This window comes from Myotis myotis, unplaced genomic scaffold, assembly GCF_014108235.1.
Source record: "Myotis myotis isolate mMyoMyo1 unplaced genomic scaffold, mMyoMyo1.p scaffold_m19_p_1, whole genome shotgun sequence".
In the NCBI taxonomy this organism is placed as follows: domain Eukaryota; kingdom Metazoa; phylum Chordata; class Mammalia; order Chiroptera; family Vespertilionidae; genus Myotis; species Myotis myotis.
The window spans coordinates 168,493,546-168,517,308 of record NW_023416313.1 but is presented as its reverse complement, the minus strand read 5'-3'; the positions used below and the strand labels follow the sequence as shown (position 1 = coordinate 168,517,308).

At 40.7% G+C, this 23,763-nt stretch overlaps 1 protein-coding gene across 3 annotated transcripts in view; it reads left to right on the top strand.

Annotated features, from left to right (window-relative positions):
* The window catches only part of DMXL2 (Dmx like 2), a 163,346-nt gene that overhangs the window by 103,929 nt on the left and 35,654 nt on the right, over positions 1-23,763 (top strand). For all 3 annotated transcript variants that reach the window (XR_004966358.1, XM_036301475.1, XM_036301466.1), the window contains exons 18-23: positions 2,407-4,083; positions 7,556-7,666; positions 10,925-11,094; positions 14,403-14,500; positions 14,939-15,104; positions 17,833-18,097. Coding sequence is in view for 2 of the 3 variants with exons in the window: in XM_036301475.1 (XP_036157368.1) it covers positions 2,407-4,083; positions 7,556-7,666; positions 10,925-11,094; positions 14,403-14,500; positions 14,939-15,104; positions 17,833-18,097 (2,487 nt within the window). In the remaining variant the exon portion in view is untranslated. The remainder of the gene's footprint in view (positions 1-2,406; positions 4,084-7,555; positions 7,667-10,924; positions 11,095-14,402; positions 14,501-14,938; positions 15,105-17,832; positions 18,098-23,763) is intronic.

The window sequence follows — 23,763 nt, the reverse complement described above, 5'->3', positions numbered from 1 at the left end:
ACTGCCCTCCCCTGCTGGCCTGATTTCCCTAACTGCCCTCCCCTGCTGGCCTGATCCCATAACTGCCCTCCCCTGCCGGCCTGGTCACCCCTAACTGCCCTCCCTTGCCGGCCTGGTTGCCACTAGTAACTCTTTTTAAAAATCTTATTTTCTTCACACTCAATTGTATTTGACTTCCTTATCGGCTTCTCCCTCTCACACTATTTTTCTTTATCCTTTATGTAACACTTTTTTCTATGGACTCATCATTTATAAACTTTTCTTTCCTCTTTATTTCCTACTTCAGTTCCATCGTCTTTCTTCCCATCTTTCTCCTACATTTCCCGCCCCCCCCCCCCCCCCCGACATTCCTTCTTTCCTTTATCTTTACCCCTCCTCTCCCTCCCCTTTTCCTTCCTTCCCACCTTAAGTTTTTTTTTCACTTCCTCCCTTGGATCTGCTTTTCTCCCTCTCCCATTTCTTCCTTCTTCCCATTGTCCTTTTAAGCTCTACTGGCTCCCCTTTAAAATTTTCTTTCCTCCCTCTTTCTCTCTCATCTTACCTTTCCCATACATTCTTCTCTACTTCCACTGTTTTCATATCTATCTACCTGCCTAATTCACTATCATTTATCTTTTTTCTTTTCTGACTCCTACTTTTAAAATCTGTCCCCAGTACACAGCTAAACTTTTCATTATTGCTTTTACAGTTCACTCATACATCCTCTTTCCTTCTTTAACCCTTTGAGTGCCAACCAATATCCTAGGAACTATGCTAAAATTGCCAAGGCATTTTTGCTGATTTTACAGCAGTTTAGGAAAAAAATTATGAATTGCAAATAAATGAAGTTACATATTCAAAAACTTAAGGAAACCTTTACTACATTTGTTTTTATCTTTGACATATATTGTTTGCTGATTGTATTATAAAATACTAGTAGAAAAAAAAAATTTGAACAAAACATATAACGTTAAAATAAAATTAATGTTGACTTTGAATACATGAATGAAGATATTGGTGGATGGTCCGAGGCCTTCTGGTCAAAGGCGCTCCTGCTTTGCAGCAGCAGCACCTGGGCCGTGCGTGCGGGCCTCGGCCACCCTCGCTGGGTCAGGTGTCCCAGGCAGGGAATGGGAGCAGGACAGCAGCGGGGAGGCCAGGGAAGGCTGGACAGCGAACACCTGGCCGGGGCTGAGCCCTGAGCTGGGGGTTAACGCCCCCACCCCCCACCACCACCACCAACAGAAGCTTTAAGAAGGGAAGGAAGGAGGGAAGAACTTTATAAAGGAGTCAGTAGAGAACAGAGTTAACCCCTAGAGTGCCGGGGAGCGGAATCGCGCTCCTCCCTTTCGCCAAAAGTGCCGGGAGTGCTATTTCACTCCTCCTGTCTTTACTCTCTCCCAGACCCGTGGGCACCTCCCTGCCAATGGCCTGTGTTGGGGGCCACTGCCCAACTCCCATGTCTGGGCAGGGCGCCCCTCTCTGGGCACACCTTCTCTGCCCGCTCCCCCCCCCCCCCAATGGTCACCACCCCCTCCCGCATGCAGCCCCACGTTTCCTTCCCTTTTCCATTCCTGCATCATATTCTTGTTCCCGTTCTGTGTTTCTGTTTCTCCTCTCAGCCTGTCTGCATGCAGGCCTGCCTTCCTCTCCCTCTCCTTTCTTATCCCTTCATATCGTATCCTATCCTACCCAGGCCTTGCAGCTGCCTGAGCAGAGGGCTGGACGCAGCCTGCTGATCCAGTCATGATGTGATGCTGTAACAGACAATTTGCACATTCCTCTATTATATATATAGATTACATTTCAACTATAGGATGATAGATGGGCAGTGTTAGACTTTCGCAGCCAGAAATAAATATGAGGGTCTGGTTTAGTGTTAAGAGAGCATGAATTAAATCTGGTAAAAAGAGTGAGATTTAGTGGTCTGTTTAGCTATCTGAAAACATTTTGATGGTAGGAACAGGTCTAGGGTCTAGATTATTTCTGTGCCGATTAGGGACATTAAAAGGGCAAATTGTAAAAATTACTTAAGCACCTATGAAGAAAGTGATAAAAGATAAGAGAACGAAAGTCCAGTGAGGCAGGCTATGGCAAAAGAATATAAAATTCAGCAGATAATAGATTTATTTATTAAAGATTGAACTGAATTTTTAATAAAATATTTGCCTTATTTAAGCTTAATGACCTAAAAATAAATTAAGTGATTATTTATTGCATATTTTGATTTTACCAATGAGCTGTTCAATACTTTGATATCTTTGGCCAATGGACAGTTAGTGTCACACACTAGTTAGGGGGTGGGGAACTCAAGAGTTATTTTGAAGAAGTCATAGAGACTTTGGATTGATCACATTCCAGAATTTGATTATGAGCATATTATTTTGTGGTTCTATTATTATGACTGTATACTTTTTCTTTTTTAAGGCCATCTGAGTTCTTCATCAATTTATCCAGTGTGCCTTGCACCTTACTTAGTGGTTACTGCTTGTTCTGACAACCAAGTACGCTTCTGGAAATGTAGTATGGAAACCAACGTACAATGTAAAAGTGACGAGAAGGAAACCTACCACTGGAGGAGATGGCCCTTGATGAATGATGAAGGAGAAGATAATAGCAGTACAGTGAGCATTGTGGGAAGACCAGTTGCTGTTAGTTGTTCATACACAGGTCGCCTTGCAGTGGCTTACAAACAGCCTATCCAACACAATGGTTTTGTTTCCAAAGAATTTTCCATGCATGTTTGCATATTTGAATGTGAATCTACGGGAGGATCAGAATGGGCTTTAGAACAAACAATTCATCTTGATGACTTGGTCAGGGTTGGGAGTGTAATTGATTCAAGAATCAGTGTTGACAGTAATCTGTTTGTATACAGCAAATCAGACGCCCTTTTGAACAAGGATAGATATCTTATTCCGAATATCAAGCATTTAGTACATTTGGATTGGGTATCAAAAGAAGATGGCTCCCACATTCTCACTGTTGGGGTTGGTGCTAATATCTTCATGTATGGGCGGCTTTCAGGAATTGTGACTGAACAGACCAACTGTAAGGATGGAGTAGCTGTCATTACTTTACCACTAGGGGGTAGCATCAAGCAAGGAGTTAGGTCAAGATGGGTACTTCTTAGATCTATAGACTTAGTGTCTTCCGTTGATGGTACACCTTCACTGCCTGTCTCTCTCTCTTGGGTAAGAGATGGAATACTGGTGGTAGGGATGGATTGTGAAATGCAGGTATATGCACAGTGGAAGCATGCTGTCAAGTTTGGAGACACTGAAGCTGATAGTCCTGATGCAGAAGAGACCGCAATACAAGATCATTCTGCCTTTAAATCTAACATGTTGTCAAGAAAAAGTATTGCTGAAGGAGCTGCTGTTACTGATGATGTTTTTTGTTCACCAGCTGCAGTGCAAGATGGTGGCCTATTTGAAGCTGCACATGTACTCTCCCCTACTCTCCCACAATATCATCCAACTCAACTGTTAGAATTGATGGATTTAGGGAAAGTTCGCAGGGCTAAAGCTATTCTCTCTCATTTAGTAAAATGTATTGCAGGTGAAGTTGCAATAGTTAGAGATGCTGATGCTGGAGAAGGAAATAAGCGACATTTTTCTCGAACCATTAGTGTAAGTGGCAGTACAGCAAAGGATGCAGTCACCATAGGAAAAGATGGTACTCGAGATTATACTGAGATAGATTCTATTCCTCCACTACCATTATATGCATTACTTGCTGCAGATCAAGATACAACCTACAGAATTTCAGAAGAAAGTACAAAAATACCACAGAGCTATGAAGATCATACCAAAAGTCAACCAGAGGATCAGTATTCACAGCTGTTCCAAATACAGGATCTAATAATAGATGATATTGATTTAGAGCCAGAAAAGAGAGAGAAAAAATCAAAAGTAATAAATCTTTCTCAATATGGACCAGCTTATTTTGGCCAAGAACATGCTAGGGTACTTTCAAGTCATCTTATGCACTCAAGTCTGCCAGGCCTTACCCGTTTGGAGCAGATGTTCCTTGTAGCTTTGGCTGATACAGTGGCTACCACCAGTACTGAGCTTGATGAAAACAGAGATAAGAGTTACTCAGGTAAATATTCTTACTAAAAATTTATAAAGTTATCATTAATAGAACTATTTGTGTTATCTAAGTAGTGACTCACATATTAAATTGCAGTCTTTCTTTTAACCTTGCAGGGAAAAGACCTCTTTAATAGACAATTACTGTTACATAACATGATTAGTTGTGAAAGAAAAGACAATTGAGATGGGCCATGACTTATGGTTATGACTTCATGGATTCATGATATCTATGTGCATTCCTATATGAGTTTGACACTGAAACCTTTGTGTGATTTTGGATATAGTCTTTTGCTTTTTCAGATTGATTTCTATGATTTGTATATTTATTTACCTACTTTTAGTCATAATAATTTGTTAATTTTACTATTGAGCCATGAGGCTTATAGGCACTGGCTCAACTTGTTCATTTTACCATTTCTAGGTATAAATAATTTTTACAGTTACCTACTTTTCTCCACAAAGTCTTTTCATAAGGAGGTTTTTACACATCTTAATATAATGTGTGTCTTGCTTAATTAATTCTGTAACCAGAAGAGTTTTGGCTGCCTCTTGAAACTAGATTCCGTTCTCTTTTATGCAGATAGTTGAAGGTAATGGTTTTGATTGTAAATGATAGCATTAGCAAAGGACACCAAAAATGGTCGATCAATTATTCAATAAAATTGTGGAAGAGTGAACAGATACTATGTGCCAGGCATTTTATGTACTTGATCATATTTATTTAGCATAATAATCTCCTAATAGGTAGCTATTACTATATTTAATTTTATAGATGAAGACACTGATCCTTAGGGAAATTAAGTGACTTATCGAAGATTCCACAGGTAGTAAGTGACAGAACTGGGGTTGGTATGTGGTTCGTTGCCTTCAAGTCTGTGCTCTTAACTATTTCACAAGATTTCTAAATTTGAGGAAAAAGGACTGTTCCTCAAAGCCACCAAATTATATATATTTGTAGAGGTTTATACCCTTATAATATATCCCAAAGTTTTCACCTATGTAGATTAAAATAACTAGAGACCTTTGATGGTTTTTTCTTGTGACCTATTTTCCGACCATGCTAATTTAGAAAATTCTAATAATTATGAGTTTGTGTACAACAGAGCAACATTTTTTCTAGAATAGCCTTAAGCCTTTATGTATAATTTAATATATATTAGAGTTTTTACTCTGAGACATTAAGAAAATAGGCCTATGCCACAATCCATGAAAAGTAGTTTAAACTTCATGATTCAAAACTATATCATTGGCTAGGCAATATAAAATGGCTCATCCTGATCACAGTGAACTTTCTTAAGGTAGAGAAGGCAGGAATTAATGTCTCCATTTCACAGGTGGGAAACTGAAGCTCACAGATTAAATAAGTTGCACATCTCAGTAAATGGATTATAAGTAAATGAATTCTTCCATTTGTTCAGATGAGACAACTTAGAGGCATTCTTGACTCTGCTTTCTCTCACTGGCAAATGCTATCAGTTCCTCTGCTCAGCACACACCAGTGGCTGCCTACCTCACTTTAGAATAAAAGCCAGATCCGTACAGTGGTCTACAAGGCCCTCTGTGATCTGTGCTTACTTCCGTGCTCCTACATTGGCCTCCTTGCTGTCCCACAGACACACTCAGCACATTGCTGTCTCACTGTCTTTGCCCATATTGTTTCCATTGAGTAAAATCCTCTTCTTTCAGATTTATGTGTGTTTTCCTTCCCTTACCTCCTCAGATTTCTGCTGAAATGTCATCTTACTGGTGTTCGTTCCTGGTCAGACTATATAAAATAGAACTCACTCCAGTATTCCCATTTTCTCAGTCCTGCTTTATTTCTCTCCCTGGCAGTAATTTCTGCTAGACACATTATTTGTTTGTTATCTCTGTCTCCTAAAATATAAGCGCCATGAGAATCAGCACTTTGCCTTATTCAGTGCCAAATCTCCAGTACCTAAACCATTCTTTGCATGTAGTAGATGCTTAGTTTGTTGAATAAATGAATGGATGAATGAATATAGCTAATGGGAAGTAGAGCGGGAACTTGAACTTTGACAATTTGATTCAAACTCTGAGTACTTCCTAAGTGGCAGTCACTGTGCTGTTAATACTTTTGCATTGCATTTTTCTAATAGTCGTTATTGTTTTGATTAAACTTATTACACTTGTGTACTTTTGTAAAACTTTTAACTAAAGAGTAAATTTCTGGAATTAAGGTTATGATTCAACCTTCACTTTGTAACACTATCCCGGGGAATCAACAAACATTTTTTAAGATTTTAAAATTGATTTTTTGAGACAGAAAAAGAGATAAAAATTAATGTGAAAGTGAAGCAAGGATCAGCTGCCTCCTGCAAGCCCCCCTATTAGGGATGGATCTTGCAACTGAGGCATGTGGTCTGACTGGGAATTGAACCAGCAACCTTTTAGTGCACAGGACAATGCCGAACCAACTGAGCCACACTGGCCAGAGCTGTAAAGATATCTACACTAATAAAAGAGAAACATGGTAATTGGCATACGACCGCTACCCTTTTCATTGGCTAATCAGCGAGATATGCAAATTAACTGTCAGCCAAGATGGCGGCCGGCAGCCAGGCAGCTTGAAACTAACATGAGGCTTGGTTGCCTCAGTGACGGAGGATCATTGGAGGAAACCAACGTTCCCCACCTGCGGCTGCAGGCCTCTGAGTGGGCAGTTTAAGAAACATTGTAACAAATACCGCTGGACTTCAGCCAGCAGATTCGCAACATTGTAAGCAAAGGCCAGAAACCTACTTTCAGCTGGAGGCCTAAGAGCTGGAGCCAAGCCTCAAGGTAAAGCTGGCCCAGAATAAGAAAAAAGAAAAAAAAGAAAAAAAGGAGCGGTTGGGAACTTCAGTCACTCCCAGCCTGAAAACAGCCCTCAGCCCCTCACCCAGACTGGCCAGGCACCCCAGTGGGGACCCCCACCCTGATCCAGGACAACCTTCAGGGCAAACCAGCCAGCCCCACCCATGCACCAGGCCTCTACCCTATATAGTAAAAGGGTAATATGCCTCCCAGCACCGGGATCAGTGTGACAGGGGGCAGCGCCCAAACCCCCTGATCGCCCTGCGGCTCCGTGTGTGACAGGGGGCGGCGCCCCAACTCCCCAATCGGCCCTGCTCTGAGCCCGACCAGGGGCTGCACCTAGGGATTGGGCCTGCCCTCTGCCACCCAGGAGCAGGCCTAAGCCAGCAGGTCGTTATCTCCCGAGGGGTCCCAGACTGCGAGAGGGCACAGGCCGGGCTGAGGGACCCCCCTCCCCCCCCCGAGTGCACAAATTTTTGTGCACCGGGCCTCTAGTTTTTTATAAAGATATCAAAGTATTCATGAAGGAATACACTCAAAATTATCTTATATATTTTGTGTAAATTATCACTAACTAAATTTATTATTTACTTTGTAACTTTTGATTGGTTTGTGACCTGTTGTATTCCTTTTTTTCTTAAACATATTTTCTGTTTACTTTATAGGAGGAGATACATTAGATGAGTGTGGTTTGAGATACCTATTAGCTATGCGCTTGCACACATGCCTTTTGACATCACTGCCTCCTTTATACCGAGTACAGCTTCTTCATCAAGGTATGATGTTTCATCAAGGTGTGCTTGTTTGAACCTTTGCACAACTTTTATTCAGTATAGAAGTGGTTGGTGTGGTGTATTCATACTTGTGTATAAACATTAGGTAAATGATATGCAAACCTAGACTTAATACCTTCCTGTCACATAGCACCCACTTACCATTTTTCTGTGTATCTTTCAGTTCTGTTCCATGACTTTTGTTCATATATTTTAGTTTCTTAGACTTTACTCAATAAAGGTGTAGTAGCTTAGCAGTAAACCTGACATTGTATCCCAATGTGGTCCTGAATTTCTTTGACATCTGTTGTCTTTTCTTTAAAAATTCTATAAATTTTGCCCTACATGTTATTATGTATGTTTATTTTAATATAAGTTATTTATTCATAAGTAAAGATGATATTTCAGGAATATTTCCTTATAGTAATCCAGCATACATCCAGCATACTGCCCCACATGCTACTTGGAAACACAGGATTTGTATCAATTCTCTTATAGATTAAAAAATTGAAACTAGAGTTCAAAGTGACCTGCCCAAAATATAGAGCTATTCATTAATGGAGTTGGAATTAATGATTATTTACTCATGTTAGTTTTCTAGTGGTGGTATTACTGAACCCAGGGCTTGAAAATTCTTAACTCTTAGTCTGAAAGACTGTGCTAATTTACATTATTGAAAGCAATGTTTGATGATGCCAAAACATAACCCATTGCCAATACTTTATTATCATTTTAAACAATTTATGTCTTTCAGATAGGTTTTAAAAAATGTCTTGATGTTCTTTTAATTTTAGTTTAAAATGGCAATCAGATGGTACTGAATCACTTAATGGCAATTGTGTGCATTGGTTAGGGAAATTTAAAATACCTTAAATTTCTAAAACTTTGTCAAATTTCATTTTTCCTTTAATACAGTTAAAACTGGAGATGAGAAGGGACTGGTGTTATAGGTGATGGTCCTGGGAACAGTTTTCAGGGAAAAAGATAAGTGGCCAGTATTTCAATAGAAAAGTTAAGAGGAACAGAGATAAACTGCAAGGAATAGCCTGCCATTGCTAGGCAAATAAAAATGAGTGCCAGTGTCCTGGCTGGGTCGCTCAATTGGTTAGAGTCTCGTCCTGATATGCCAAAGTTGCAGGTTTGACCTCCTAGTCAGGGCACATATAAGAGATAACCAATTAAAAAAAACAAAAAACTGCCTGTTGGTGCCTCTGTTCTTTCTTTTTAATACCTTTTTTCACCTCTAATAGTTAGGATTCCAAATACATTCACTGCTTTTAATCTTGCTCTCTGAGTTTAATTCCCTCAACATGCCTCTGCATTTTCAAAAATTTCATTAATCAAATTTCATTTAAGGGTATAGAATATAATATATTGTGTATTATTCTTTTATATTAGACATTTTATATCAGCAAAGTATGCTTTTGCATTGCTATCTAATAGCATTTTCTAAAGCAAAGTGTCAGTTATTTGATGTAGTAATTATCTCTTAAATCGAACGAAGATTTAAATAGTGAGGAAATTAATCTGTCTTTTAGGTTCTGAAAAATTACAAATTGATGTGATTTAATTTTGTCCACCTTCCCCCCCTCTAAATTTGTAGTGGCAGTCAAGGCTTACTGCATTGACTTTGTGATATAATTTTAAAACAGTTGTATATATATATACTAGCAATGGAAAATTTAAAAGACATGATTATTATTCAAAATGGTCATATTAAGCCCTGGCCAGTTTGGCACTGCGGATAGAGCATCAGCCTGCAGACTGAAGGGTCCTGGGTTCGATTCTGGCCAAGGGCACAGCCTGGGTTGTGGGCTCAATCCCCGGTAGGGAACATGCGAAAGCCAATCAATGATTCTCATCATTGATGTTTCAATCTCTCCCTCTCCCTTCCTCTCTGAAATCAATAAAAAATACATATATATTTTAAAAAAAGACAGACAAAATGGTCATATTAGTTTTTTCCTTTTATACTTTCTAAAGGAATTATTTTAAAGCAGTAATTATTAGATAAGCTTTAAGCTACATGTAAGATTTCTATAGTACATAGTTGTTAGTGAAAAAACTTATATGTAGTAATTTTGATAGCCTTATAGCATTGAGAGGCCTGTGTTGTAATGTGACTATCATTGATTGACCCCGGATATTTCTGTTTACAAAATGGGTTCACATAGATGGCTACTTTGGCCAATTTGGCTTCTTTCTTAGACTTTTCAGGGTTCTTCCCAGCATTCTCACTACCTGTTAACCATGTAGGGTCCACTCTCCCCATGTTTCCTCTTCACCTGCTCTAAGTGGAGTAGTAAAGTGTTATCAGTAAGCTATTGATAAACTCATTTGTACTTCCAAGTCTGATGGTGTCACTAAGCCCATTTTGTTATCTAGATCCCTGTCAGCCTTCTACCTGAGCAAAAAAGAATTTGCCATATCCCATCAATATTAGGCAGCTTTAAACTACTTTCAACTAAAGTGTTAAATACAGAGGAATGTACCTCCTGACTTTTAGTCCCTGGAACTTGCATGAAATTTAGAGCTTCCTTTAATGTGATATTTAGCTCTTTGGCCAGATAGATGAATGGGGCAGTTTACAGTATTCAGTACTAAAGGATATGGTCTGCAAGCAAGAGGAACCGTGAAACACCAACCCAAGCAAATGGGCCAAGATGCTTTGACTCCACCAAAGCTTTCACTGTTGATAAGTTTGGTGTGTGTACATATGAATGGCTTGATATTCAGATATCTTTCTTTCCAATGAGTAAGTTTTAGTGTCTCTATTTTTTTTCTTTTGCAATTTTTTTTCTTAATTGATTAAAGTATTACATATGTGTCCTTGTCCCCCCAACTTCCCCCCATTCCCCCACTCATGCCCTCACCCCCCTGGTGTCTGTGTCCATTGGTTAGACTTATATGCATGCATACAAGTCCTTTGGTTGATCTCTCCCCCTTATCCCCACCCTCCCCTACCTTCCCTCTGCTGATGAACAAAAACAGATCCAGAGATAGTGTCTCTATTTTTGTAGGGGAACAAAAGCAAGTATGTTTGGGAAAAAGGGAGAGATTTTTATTTTTTTTATCCTATTACTAATCTTATATATAGAAGCTTATAGTATAAATATCCTGAATGATGAAAGACTTCCTTTCTTCCTTTCATTCTTTTCATAATGAATGAACACATGGCTATACGAAAAGTTGTTTTGAAAAGTTGTTTTGTTCTTTTTTTTGATATACTTCTGAAGGTTATTATTTATATTTCTAATTTAGGTGTGTCTACTTGCCATTTTGCCTGGGCTTTTCATTCGGAGGCTGAGGAAGAACTGATTAATATGATTCCCGCAATTCAGAGAGGAGACCCTCAGTGGTCTGAGTTAAGAGCAATGGGAATTGGTTGGTGGGTCAGGAATATTAACACTCTCCGAAGATGCATTGAAAAGGTAACTTTACTTTAGTGGATTTTGAACTTTAAAAATGTATTTTCTTGAAGGATAAAATATATTATCTTAAAGAAAAATCTGTAGTAGGGAATTAGTTTGTATATCTTGAGATCTTGAAATTTCTTAAAACTTTTTGGAGATTCCAAAACTTGATTTTTATAAAGTGCTATGCAATATGTCAATTTTCTTTTTCCATATATACTGAGTTTATAATACTACGGAATAGCAATATTTTCTGCTATCTGTTAAGGTATGTTCTAATTTAAGAAACTAAAAAATCTAAAGTTAGAAAGTAAAGTTCTTGTCAGTTATATACATAGAAGAATCATTCTTTTTATGTAAAGGATTCTGCATGGCTTGTATAATAAACAGCAAGTTTCCTGTTCACACTTAAAATAACATTCAATAAAAAGTTTTTATTTATGTGCACTTGAAGGACATATCTATGGCAGCAAATGAAACATGCTGTACATTTTTTAAGACAGGTTTTTGGAACCAGTTTTCTGGTAGATTCCCTTTAGGAAAAAAAATTGTTAAAAATTTTGTTAGTGGAAGCTGCAAGTTCTTTCAGTGTTGCAGAAATTAACTGTTATTGAGCACCTACTGTTTGCCAGGTTTGGTGCTAGTTGCTTTTCATAAATTATTTCATCATCTCATCAGCCCCAGCCCCGTTTTTCACCTGATAGAACTAAGATTCAGAGAAGGTAGGTAACCGCCAAACTCCCCATCAATTGTAAGTGTCAGAAGTGCCCTTTCTACTCTGTCAGGGTTAGGAAAGTGTAATTCTTATTCATTGTTTACTTTCAGGAGTCCATCAAAATTCCTTAAGTACAATTAGTGATATTGCTTTTGAGAAGTATGAATGTATTTCTCCCAAGAGGAATTTATTTTCTACAATAGTAGTTCTCAAATTTTAGTGTCAAAGAATCATCTGACAAGCTTATTTAAAATGCATACCCCCCAACACCTCAGTCCCACTCCCATTTCATTATGGTAGGTCTGTGGCCTCTTCCTCTGAATTAGTGTCCTGTGATTCTGGTGTTCATGGTTTTCAGATCACAGTTTGAAGTGTGAGTATAAAAGTGTCATTTTCCTGCTACCTGTAAGGCAGCCAATAAGATACCCGCATTTCTCTCAAAATAGGAACAAATGTCAGAAGGAATTTTTCTCACACCAACCAAGAAATCTAGTTTCTGGTATATAGGAAAAGTTAATTGTTATATAAATAACACAGTAAGTATCTGCATGGAATTTTTTATGTCCCTAAGAAAAAGAAGACATATTTTTTCTGAAATGTTTCAGATATTGCCTACAAAAGATCTCTTTAATTTCCTGTCAGTGATGTGTTGTGTTATAATTAAACTAGAGACCCAGTGCACGAATTTCATGCACTGGTAGGGTCCCTGGCAACGGCTAGCTGAGGCTTCCCTCCCTTCCCCCAGCCGGCCCCACTCCCTGGTTGAATTCCTGATCAAGGGGACAATTTGCATACTATGCTTTTATTATATAGGATATTTCTGATATATATATGTGTATGTGTGTGTGTGTGTGTGTGTGTGTGTATCTCCACAAGTAATGTATTGCTTAAAATTAAATCAGAAAGGATATGTAAATTGTTTTGCCTTGAGATGTGTATTATAAATCCTTAACTGAAGATGAATAAAAATTCTTCTAAAAATTATTAAACATTGGAATACTAAGTTAAGTGATTGAAGGCTGAGAAAATACTAAAAAAGGGGAAGAGAAATAAAAGGGTATTGAGAGTAAAGCATTTTTATGGTGCAGTTTTAGGTGTCTTTTCCCTTTCCCATGCTTCAGTAGCTTCCTGCTTCCCTATCAGTCAATGTAAGCTAATAAAACATCCATTGTTTTTTATTATTATGCCTTTTAACTTAGTGATTTGCACAGGTTATCTCAGTATCTTGAAGAAATAAGAGATGGTCTATTTGATATTTTATTCAAAACAATGTAAAATACATAATAATGTTACTTACTTTAATTTTTAAACTTACACTGAGTTGCCCTGGCCCATGTGGCTCGGTTGGAGTGTTGTTCGCGTACCAAAAGTGGCAGGTTCAATTCCCGGTCAGGGCACATGCCCAGGTTGTGGGTTCTATGCTGGTCTGAGCCAGTGCTCAAGGCAGCCGGTCAATATTTCTTTATCACATCGATGTTTTCTCTCTTTCTCTCTCTCTCCTCCTTCCTCTTTCTAAAATCAATAAACTTAATACTGAGTTGATTGGTTCTATATATATTCAGACACTTTGGTTTTATGGCTCAAAGACGTTGTCACTTATAATACAAGAAGAACTACATGCTCATTAAGACATTTTCTCATGAAATTTCTGAGAACTAATCTTTGTAAGCCCTTCAAAATAATAGACCTTCAACCTGCTGTATTTTAATTACATGCTAGAGAGAATGTATCAATCCTTCAGAATTGTCAAAATTTGATTGGAAAATACTAAATACTAGCTTTTTAAAAAGTCCATTAAAAAAATACCTGGAACTTTTATTTTTATCTGTAATTTTATAAATGTGTGTGTATAATTAGTATTTATTCACAGATGTCTGTATCAGTATTAGTTGAAAGCTTTAAATTGTGAAATCATATGTACCAAAGAAGTTACCATTTTAACTTCTATAAAACATTAAGAGATGTAATATGTTTGATTTTTAAGAAAAAGTCACATCTATTGAATATTCATTCTGCATTTTTTATTGTTTCCTATGTTAGACAATTTTATTACTACCAGGGTTCTGATCCCTTTTCTACCCCTTACTGTGTGACTTTAGGCAATTCACTTAACCTCTCTGTGTCTCATATCTAAAATGGAAATAATAGTACCTCAGAGATTGTGGTGATTCAATAAGATAAATAAAAGGTGTTTATTTTTATTACTTTTATTGTTATTGATATCAGATGGTTGTCGCATCCTATATAATAAAGGGCTAATATGCAAATTGTCCCTACAGGTGGGAGTTTGACCGACCAGGAGTTAGACATGTGCTGACCACCAAGGGGCGGCACGGAATGAAGGCAGGCTTCAGCCAGCAGCCGGCAACCGGGGAAGGGAGGCCCCAGCTGGTAGCCGACAGCTGCTAGGGACCCCACCCATGCACAAATTTTGTGCACTGGGCCTCTAGTGTATTATAAGATACTGGAGATTGTAGGATAGAGCCACGTTTTCCTGTCTCCATAGTTTCTATCAGCCATGAAAATAGCAGGGAAGCATTAATTGTTGTTTAATTGGTTGTAATTTTTAATTAAATGGTTAATTTAATATAGTATTTTATTTACCATTTAGGTTGCCAAAGCTTCTTTTCAAAGGAATAATGATGCCTTGGATGCTGCATTATTCTACCTTGCAATGAAGAAGAAAGCAGTAGTGTGGGGTCTGTTTAGGTAAGTTGTCTCAGCACTTAACACAATTTAGTTGAATGAAGATTGTGCTTTGAATCAGAAACTTAATATTTTTGAAAGTATTTAGATATATGAGCTTGTTCAAATCAGCTTACTTCTTTGGGCTTTGGTTTCTTTATCTGTGAAAGATGGGTACAATATTGTTTCAGCTTACCTAAAGAATGGGATGTTGTTTTTAAAACAGTTGATAAATATACTTTGTAAGTAAAAAAGTGCTCTTGCTTCCTACTTAGGTATACATAGGGTAATTTGAGCTTTCCTTATTAGAAGGAAAGAGAAGCTGATAATAAATACTTATCACTGAAGTTATTGTTCTCTTTTTAGATTGATTTTTGTGGTTTTTATTTTTACACATTCCGTAAAGGATTCAAAAATATTTAAAATTGGTTTAACCACTGGTGTTTGTGTTCTGGTTCCCAGGTCACAGCATGAGGAAAAAATGACAACGTTTTTTAGTCACAACTTTAATGAAGATAGATGGCGTAAAGCTGCTTTGAAAAATGCTTTCTCTTTACTTGGAAAACAACGCTTTGAACAGTCTGCTGCTTTTTTCTTGTTAGCTGGTTCATTGAAAGATGCTATAGAGGTATAAATAAGAAAATATGCTGTGCAATACTTGCAAGAGATTGAAAACCTGAAAAGGTTGTAGAGGAGATTGTAATTTTTGTCATATGTTTTAAGAACAGAGAATAACTACAGAAGTTACTGAACTTAAATAGTGGTACTGTGAAAAATGAAATTATAAATAAGTTCAAGTGAGAAACACAAATAAAAATTTTATATAGGGAATATTTCATTTTAAGAATACATGCATTTCAAGTATAAATGTATGAAACATGGCAAAAAATGGTTTATGAATATCTTCTTCCTTGCCATATTGTGATTCTGAACTATTTAAAGTATATAAATGGTCCCAACCTCCTTATTTAGTGTAGAAAGGCAGATACGTTTAAGTTCTTTTTCTTCTAAATGTAAGTCATAGGTATGGAACCAAAATTGAAATTTGTACTGTTTTGTAATATAATTGTTCTAGATATTGGAAAAGGAATGAGAATAGGTAAAACTTTGCTTTAAATATATATATTAATTTCAGAGAGGGAGAGAGAGAGAAACATCAATGATGAGAGAAAAGCATTGATCTGCTGCCTCCTGCATGCCTCACACTGAGGATCAAGCCTGCAACCTGGGCATGTGCCCTGACCGGAAATCGAACCATAACCTCCTGGCTCATAGGTCGATGCTCAACCACTGAGCCATGCCAGTTGGGCAAACTTTGCATTTTTTTATATATAGAACCCTGGCAACTGGTTAAGAGAGTAATTACAGATGTTCCTGTTTATTTATGATATCTTCCTCTTAGGGTACTTACTATTGTTATGAACAATCCAAATGAGTGAAGGAAAAATAGAACTGGAAATAAACGTGATAGAAGAAATAGGAAATATCCAACAAAGTGAAAGTACTTCACAATTAGAATTAGTCATATTTTCAAACTTATCTCAGGGTATGATTTTTTAAAAATAAACATTTAGCCCTGGCCAGTGTTATTAAGTGGTTAGAGTGTCAGCCCAAACACCAAAAGGTCTCAGGTTTGATTCCCGGTGAAGGGCACATACCTGGGTTTGATCCCAGTCTTTGTTGGGACACATGCAGAAGGCAACCAGTTATCTCTCTCACATTGATGTTTCTTTCTTTCTTCCCCCTCTCCTCTCTCTTTATCCCTTTTCCTCACCTTTCTCTTCCCCCCGCCGCCCCCACCTTCCTCCTGTCCACTCTAAAAAAATCAATGGAAAAAATATGCTTACAATAAAGAATAATTTAAAAGAAAAAATATGAATATGCTTAAATGTTTATAATTTTTAATGGAAAGTTTAGCCTAGAAAGAAGATACTCTGGTAAAGAAGAGACATGTTGATTGACTCATATTGTCTGAATGACCTCAAAATCTCAAGATGTGTTGTTACATTAGTATATAAATAAAATCATAGAGAGTAAGATAGGATATGTGGCTTCATTTCATGCATTATTTGCTATATAAATAGAAGTTTCTTTTAAAAGAGTAAAAATTATGTTTATATTAGAGGCCCGATGCACTCGAGGGTGGGGGTGTTCCTCAGCCCAGCCTGCTCCCTCTCACAGGTGGGAGCCCTGCACCCACCACCACCACTGTGCTTGCCAGCCGTGATCCCGGCTTCTGGCTGAGTGGTGCTTCCCCTGCGGGAGCGCACTGACCACGAGGGGACAGCTCCTGAGTTGAGCATCTACCCCCTGGTGATCAGTGCATGTCATAGCAGTCGGTTCTGCTGTCAGGCTAAAACCTGCTCTCTGACATCCCCCGAGGGGTCCTAGATTGCAAGAGGGCTCAGGCCAGGCCGAGGGACCCCACCAGTACATGATCAGGGTCAGGGAAGGACAAGGGAGGTTGGCCAGCCATGGAGGGATCATGGGAGGGCGCCAGGGTGTGTCTGGCCTGTCTTGCTCAGTCCTGATCGGCCCGGACCCCAGCAGCAAGCTAACTTACTGGTCGGAGCGTCTGCCTCCTGGTGGTCAGTGCATGTCATAGCAAGCGGTTGAGCGGCCTTAGCATGTTATTAGCATATTATGCTTTGATTGGTTGAACAGCCGACCAGATGACTGGACACTTAGCATATTAGGCTAGGCTTTTATAATATAGGATGGAAATACATTTGGAAATTAAGAGGAACTGCTGTGTATAAATTCAAATGTCATAATAGGCATTTAATTTAAAAATGAACGTTACTAATTTAAATTGATCCAAGTCTGAGGTGATATTGATATACTTTGTTTTATGCTTTTTGTGTGTGTTGTTTGTTAATCCTCACCTGAGGATATTTTTTTCCCATTGATTTTTATAGAGAGTGGAAGGGAGCAGGGAGAGACAGGGAGAGGGCAACATAGATGTGAGAGAGACATATTGATTAGTTGTCTCCCATATGCGCCCCAACCGGTGCCGGGGATTGAGCCTACAACCAAGGTATATGCCCTTGACCGGATTCGAACCTGTAACCCATCAGTCTGCAGGTCAATGCTCTAACCACTGAGCAACTGGCTAGGGCTGTTTTATGCTTATTTATAAGTTTTTTTTTAGGCTGGAAGCTACTAAGTTCAGATTACTTACTCTTCTTGCTATTCTTTAATCTTCTATCAGGCAATCATTTAGCTGCCCTTCAACCTCAGGTCTCCCTCCTTCCACTGTGAAATATAAGTGGTAGATAACTTAAGGATATTGTTGGGATATTTTATAATTAAATAATTATCATTAAATAAATATTTCTTAATATTAAAATTTACAGGTGTGTCTTGAAAAAATGGAAGATATTCAGCTGGCCATGGTTATTGCCCGTTTATATGAATCTGAATTCGAAACTTCATCCACTTACATATCTATCCTAAATCAGAAGGTTTTGGGTTGCCGAAAGGATGGCTCAGGATTCGATTGCAAAAGATTACATCCTGATCCTTTCCTGCGTAGTCTTGCCTATTGGGTAATGAAAGATTATACCCGAGCCTTGGACACGTTATTGGAACAAACACCAAAAGAGGATGATCATCATCAAGGTAGGATATTTTCTAAGTTTCTTTTTCTTTTTAAAAGAAGACAGTTTTTGAGCTAATGTTCACTTAGATAAAAACAAAACCAATAACAGAAAACTCATCATTACCAGATTTACTTTTCAACATTGAGAAATTATCAAAATTTCTTGTGTGCTAAAGGATTAGTCACTTACTGTTTGTAATTGAGCCTATCATTTTGTTATGAGTAGTACTAAGAAGACTTCACACACATTTTCAGTCTTGCAGGTTGAAGTTTATAAAATAGGATTACCATGCTACTCTAATTTCATATCCATTGAACTGAATCATTATACACCTCTTTCCATTTAATTACACAGCTAGTTTTCTTTTTGTGGTTTTTTTTTATTATAGAAGAGATTTTGGCTGTTATACATATTGGTTTAGTGCTTAGGACTTAAAAAACTATTCTTATGTGCTAAACTTTCTTTAGTCTTATTTATCCTGAATAATTTAGATTTTTTAAGAATCTGGAGGGTATTTATCAGATTGTCTGCAATAATTTTAAAAATGGAACCTTCTAAGTATTCATCAACAGGATAGTTAAATAAATTATAATCTAATCTAATAAAAGAGAAACATGCAAATTGACTACATCTCCGCTATGTCCCAAGCCATGCCCACCAGCCAATCAGAGCAACTATATGCAAATTAACCCAACCAAGATGGCGGACGGCAGCCACGGAGCTGGAGCAAGCAGGAGTCTTGGTTGCCCCGGCGATGGAGGAAGCCAAGCTTCCCGTCTGCCTTGGTCGGCTTTTGCCTCTGCTCAAGGCAACAAAATTTCAATAATAGAAGACAAATAAATCCCAGATACCTGGTTCCAGCCAGCCTCCACTGGGAGCTTGGGTGGCTGGAGGCTGTAGCCAGCCTGCAAACAGCCATGACCCACTCACTCAGGATGGCCACACCCTCATGGGGTGAGGGTTCCTGCTGGGGGGCTTGGCCAGCCTGAAAACAGCCATCAGCCCTTCACCCAGACTGGCCAGGCACCCCAGCGGGACCCCCACCCTGATCCGGGACACCCTTCAGGGCAAACTAGCTGGCCCCCACCCATGCACCAGGCCTCTATCCTATATAATAAAAGGGTAATATGCAAATTGACCCTAACAGCAGAACAACTGGGAATGACTGGTCACTATGACACACACTGACCACCAGGGGGCAGACGCTCAATGCAGGAGCTGCCCCCTGGTGGTCAGTGCGCTCCCACAGGGGGAACTCTGCTGAGCCACAAGCCAGGCTGACGGCTGCCAGTACAGCAGTGGTGGTGGGAGCCTCTCCCGCCTCCTCAGCAGTGCTAAGAATGTCCAACTGCAGTTTAGGCCTGCTCCCCATTGGCAAGTGGACATCCCCTGAGGGCTCCCGGGCTGCCAGAGGGATGTCTGACTGCCAGCTTAGGCCTGATCCCCCGGGGAGTGGGCCTAAGCCAACAGATGGTCATCCCCCGAAGGGTCCCAGACTGTGAGAGGGCACAGGCTGGGCTGAGGGACCACCCCCACCCTGAGTGCACAAATTTTTGTGCACCGGGCCTCTAGTATATTCATAAGTATAGAAACAGTGCCATTAAAAATGAGGTAAATTGGCCCTGGCTGGGTAACTCAGTTGGTTAGAACATTGTTTAGATATGCCAAGGTTTCTGGTTCCATCCCTGGTGAGGGCACATACAAGAATCAACCAATGAATGCATCAATAAGTGGAACAACAAATGGATATTTCTGTCTGTCTGTCTGTCTGTCTGTCTCTCCCTCTCTCCCTTCCGCTCTTTCTCCAAAATTAATCAATGAACATATATTTTTAAATGAGATAATTGAGCCTGGCTGGCTTGGCTCAGTGGTTGAGCGTTGACCTATGAACCAAGACTCCACAATTAAATTCCTGGTCAGGGCACATGTCCAGATTGCAGGCTTGATCCCCATTTGGGGTGTGCAGGAGGCAGCTGATCAATGATTCTCTCTCATCATTGATGTTTCTCTCTCTTTCTCTCCCTCTTTCTTCCTCTCTGAAATCAATAAAGATATATTAAAAAAATAATTATGGCTTTTAAAAAATGATATAAATTGATATGTTAATATGTTCTGTATTATTAAGTGAAAAAAGTAAGTAGCGGAACAGTGTGGTTCTTGATGCATTTTACAGATATGTATCACACACACACAAGCGTGTGCTGACACAGTGTCTGGTCTCCTTCTTTTGTTGTTGTTTCCTGGAACAAATCACAAGAAATGCTGATCACATTTCTTTTGGGATTAGGAGTAGAGAGTTTTTACGTGCCCCAGTAATCTATAATAATAAAAGCATAATATCCTAATTAGACTGGACAGCTGAACAACCTCTGGATGTCATTTTGGATGTCCTTCTGGATGAAGCCGCTGAGGTGGGGACTGAGGCAGAAGTGATTAGGGATGATCAAGCAGGCAGGAGAGTGGTTAGGGGCGATGAAACAGGCAGGCAAAGTGGTTAGGGGCGATGAGACAGGCAGGCAAGCGAGTGGTTAGGGGCGATCAGGCAGGCAGGCAGGCAAGTGATTAGGAGTCAGTGGTCCCATCCCAAGAGGGATGTCCGACTGCCAGTTTAGGCCAGTCCTGCAGTCGGACATCCCCCAAGGGGTCCCGGATTGTCAGAGGGTGCAGGCCGGGCTGAGGCACCCCCCCCTTCCCATACTTGGATTTTGTGCATTGGGCCTCTAGTCTATCCTATATAATATCCTATATAATAAAAGGTTAATATGCAAATAGACCAAACAGCAGAACAGCCGAACAAACAGTCACTATGACGTGCACTGACCACCAGGGGGCGTGCGCGGAACATGGTGGGCATTGACTGCAGCAGGATGTGAGCAGGTGAGCGGGGGCACCAGACCAAGGCGAGCACTGGTCGCTGTCATCAGGGCAAGCCTCTGGTGGTTACTGAAAATTCTTTGCTCCTGCCCAGTGCTTGCACCTGCTGCTGGCGCCGGCCCTGCTCATATCCACTGCCAGTTCCTGGTGCCGGCCCCGATTGCTCGGAACCGTCAGCAGGTGCGAGCAGCAGTTGCCTGCCCCAATTGCCCCTCGGGGCTTTTCCACCTCCCCCTATTCCTGAGGGGAGATTGGGGCCAGCAGCCACCTCTCGCACCCACTGCCAGTGCCAGCCCCGCTCACACCTGCAGCCAGCACCGGATTCGCCGCTTGCACCCGCTGCCGGTGCCCGGCACTGGTCCCGATCATTCTGCACCATCAGCAGGTGTGAGCAGCGGCTGCTGGCCCTGATCACCCCTGCCTGCTCCTAAGGGGGGATCAGGGCAGCAGCTGCCACTCACACTTGCTGACAGCACTGGCCCCAATTGCTTTGTGCCTTCAGTGGGTGTGAGTGGGGCGGTGCCATCAGCGCATGGGAATGGCGGTTGCAGAAGCAGGGCTGCTGGCAGACAGGTGACTCGCGGGCTGCTATGGAAGGGCCAGGTGGGGGCGTGGAGGATGGGCCAAGACCCACCCCTGTGCCTACTGCAGCCTTAGGGCCCATAGTTCTTTTCAAGGCGTACAAATTTATGCACTGGGTCCCTAGTATCTACACTAATAAAAGAGAAAGAGGCAAATTAACCATCACTCTGCTACACCCACAAGCCACGCCCACCAGCCAATCAGGAGTCAGTATGCAAATGAACCCAAATAAGATGGTGGCGGCCACGGAGCTTGCAGGAGGCTTGGGTTGCTCCCAGCAATGGAGGAAGCCAAGCTTCCCACCTTCCCTGGCCTGCCCTGGGCTCTGCTCAAGGCTACAGAGTTTCAATTATAGAAGATAAATAAATCCCAGATATGTGCTTCCAGGCCACCCTGGGAAAAAAGAGAAAAAGGAGAGGCTGGGAGCTTGGGTCACCGGGGGATGTCGCCAGCCTGAAAACGGCCCTCAGCCCCTCACCCAGGCTGGCCAGGCACCCCAGCAGGACCCCCACCCTGATCTGGGACACCCTTCAGGGCAAACCAGCTGGCCTCCATCCGTGCACCAGGCCTCTATCCTATATAATAAAAGGGTAATATGCAAATTGGCCCTAACAGCAGAACGACTGGGAATGACTGGTCACTATGACACACACTGACCACCAGGGGGCATCTCCTGCGTTGAGCATTTGCCCCCTGGTGGTCAGTGCACTCCCACAGGGGGACCTCTGCTGAGCCACAAGCCAGGCTGACGGCTGCCAGTACAGCGGTGGTGACCGGAGCCTCTCCCGCCCCCTCAGCAGTGCTAAGGATGTCCGACTGCAGCTTAGGCCTGTTCCCCGCTGGTAAGTGGACATCCCCTGAGGGCTCCTGGGCTGCCAGAGGGATGTCTGACTGCCAGCTTAGACCTGATCCCCCAGGGAGCGGTCCTAAGCCAGCAGGTGGACATCCGCCAAGGGGCCCCAGACTGCAAGAAGGCAAAGGCCGGGCTGAGGGACACCCCTCCCCCGAGTGCACAAATTTTTGTGCACCAGGCCTCTAGTATATATATAAAAGCCTAAGTGACCAGTCAACTGGTCACTATGATGATGCACTGACCACCAGGGGGCAGACACTCAGCGCAGGAGTTGGACCCTGATGGTCAGTGCACTCCTACAGCCAATCTCCTGCAGCTGGCCAACCTCCGTGGTCCCTCCCCCTGATCAGGCTGGCTGGCCAACCTCCCACAGTCTCTTTCCCTGGTTGGCCAGGTCGTCAGTGCACTCTCACAGCCAACCTCCTGAGGCCAGCCAACCTCCCGCAGTTTCTCCCCCCAGCCATCTGGCCCAAATCGACCCCAATCACAGGTCAGGCTGAGGGACCCCACCCATGCACAAATTCATGCACCAGGCCTCTAGTTTTTTAATATTACTGGGTAATTTTTTATAGAAGAAAGGCTCAACTTATTTCTTAATGTTTTCCAGGTAAGTTTTTAAAAACTTATTGTGGAAAATTTCAGATATATATAAAAGAGTGTATAACATAATGAAAATCTGTGAATTCATCACTCGGCTTCAATAGTTATCAACTTAATTCATCTGTAAATATTTCAGCATGTAACTATAAAAAACAAGGATTCTTAAGAAAACATAACATATACTATTGTAAAGAAATTCTATTTATATCATCAAATACAATGTTCACATTTCCCTAGTGATCTCATAAAACATTATACAGTTGATTATTAAAATATATTTTTATTGATTTCAGAGAGGCAGGGAGAGGGAGAGAGATGGAAACATCAATGATGAGAGAGAATCATGATCGGCTGCTCCTACATGCCCCCTTACTGGGAATCGAGCCTGCAACCCAGGCATGTGCCTTGACCAGAATCAAACCCAATACGCTATCCATTGAGCGAAATCAGCTAGGATGTTGTACAGTTTGTTTGAATCAAGAGGCCTGTATATTTGATTGGTTATGTTTACTTTAGTCAATAGTTTTTCCTTCTTTCTTTTTTTCCCTTGCAATTTATTTGTTTAAGAAGTCAGATACTTTCTTTTATTTTGGATTTTGCTGATTGTGTCCTTGTTGTGTTATTTAACATGGTTCTTTTTCTTGTGTTCTATTTCCTAGAAATTGGCAGTTAAGATTTCAGAGGCTTTTATCAGATGTTTTGGCGGAAATATTTCATAGGTGGTGTCCATCAGGGGACTTGTGAAGTTAGCTTGTTTTGCTTTTTGTGGTATTAAC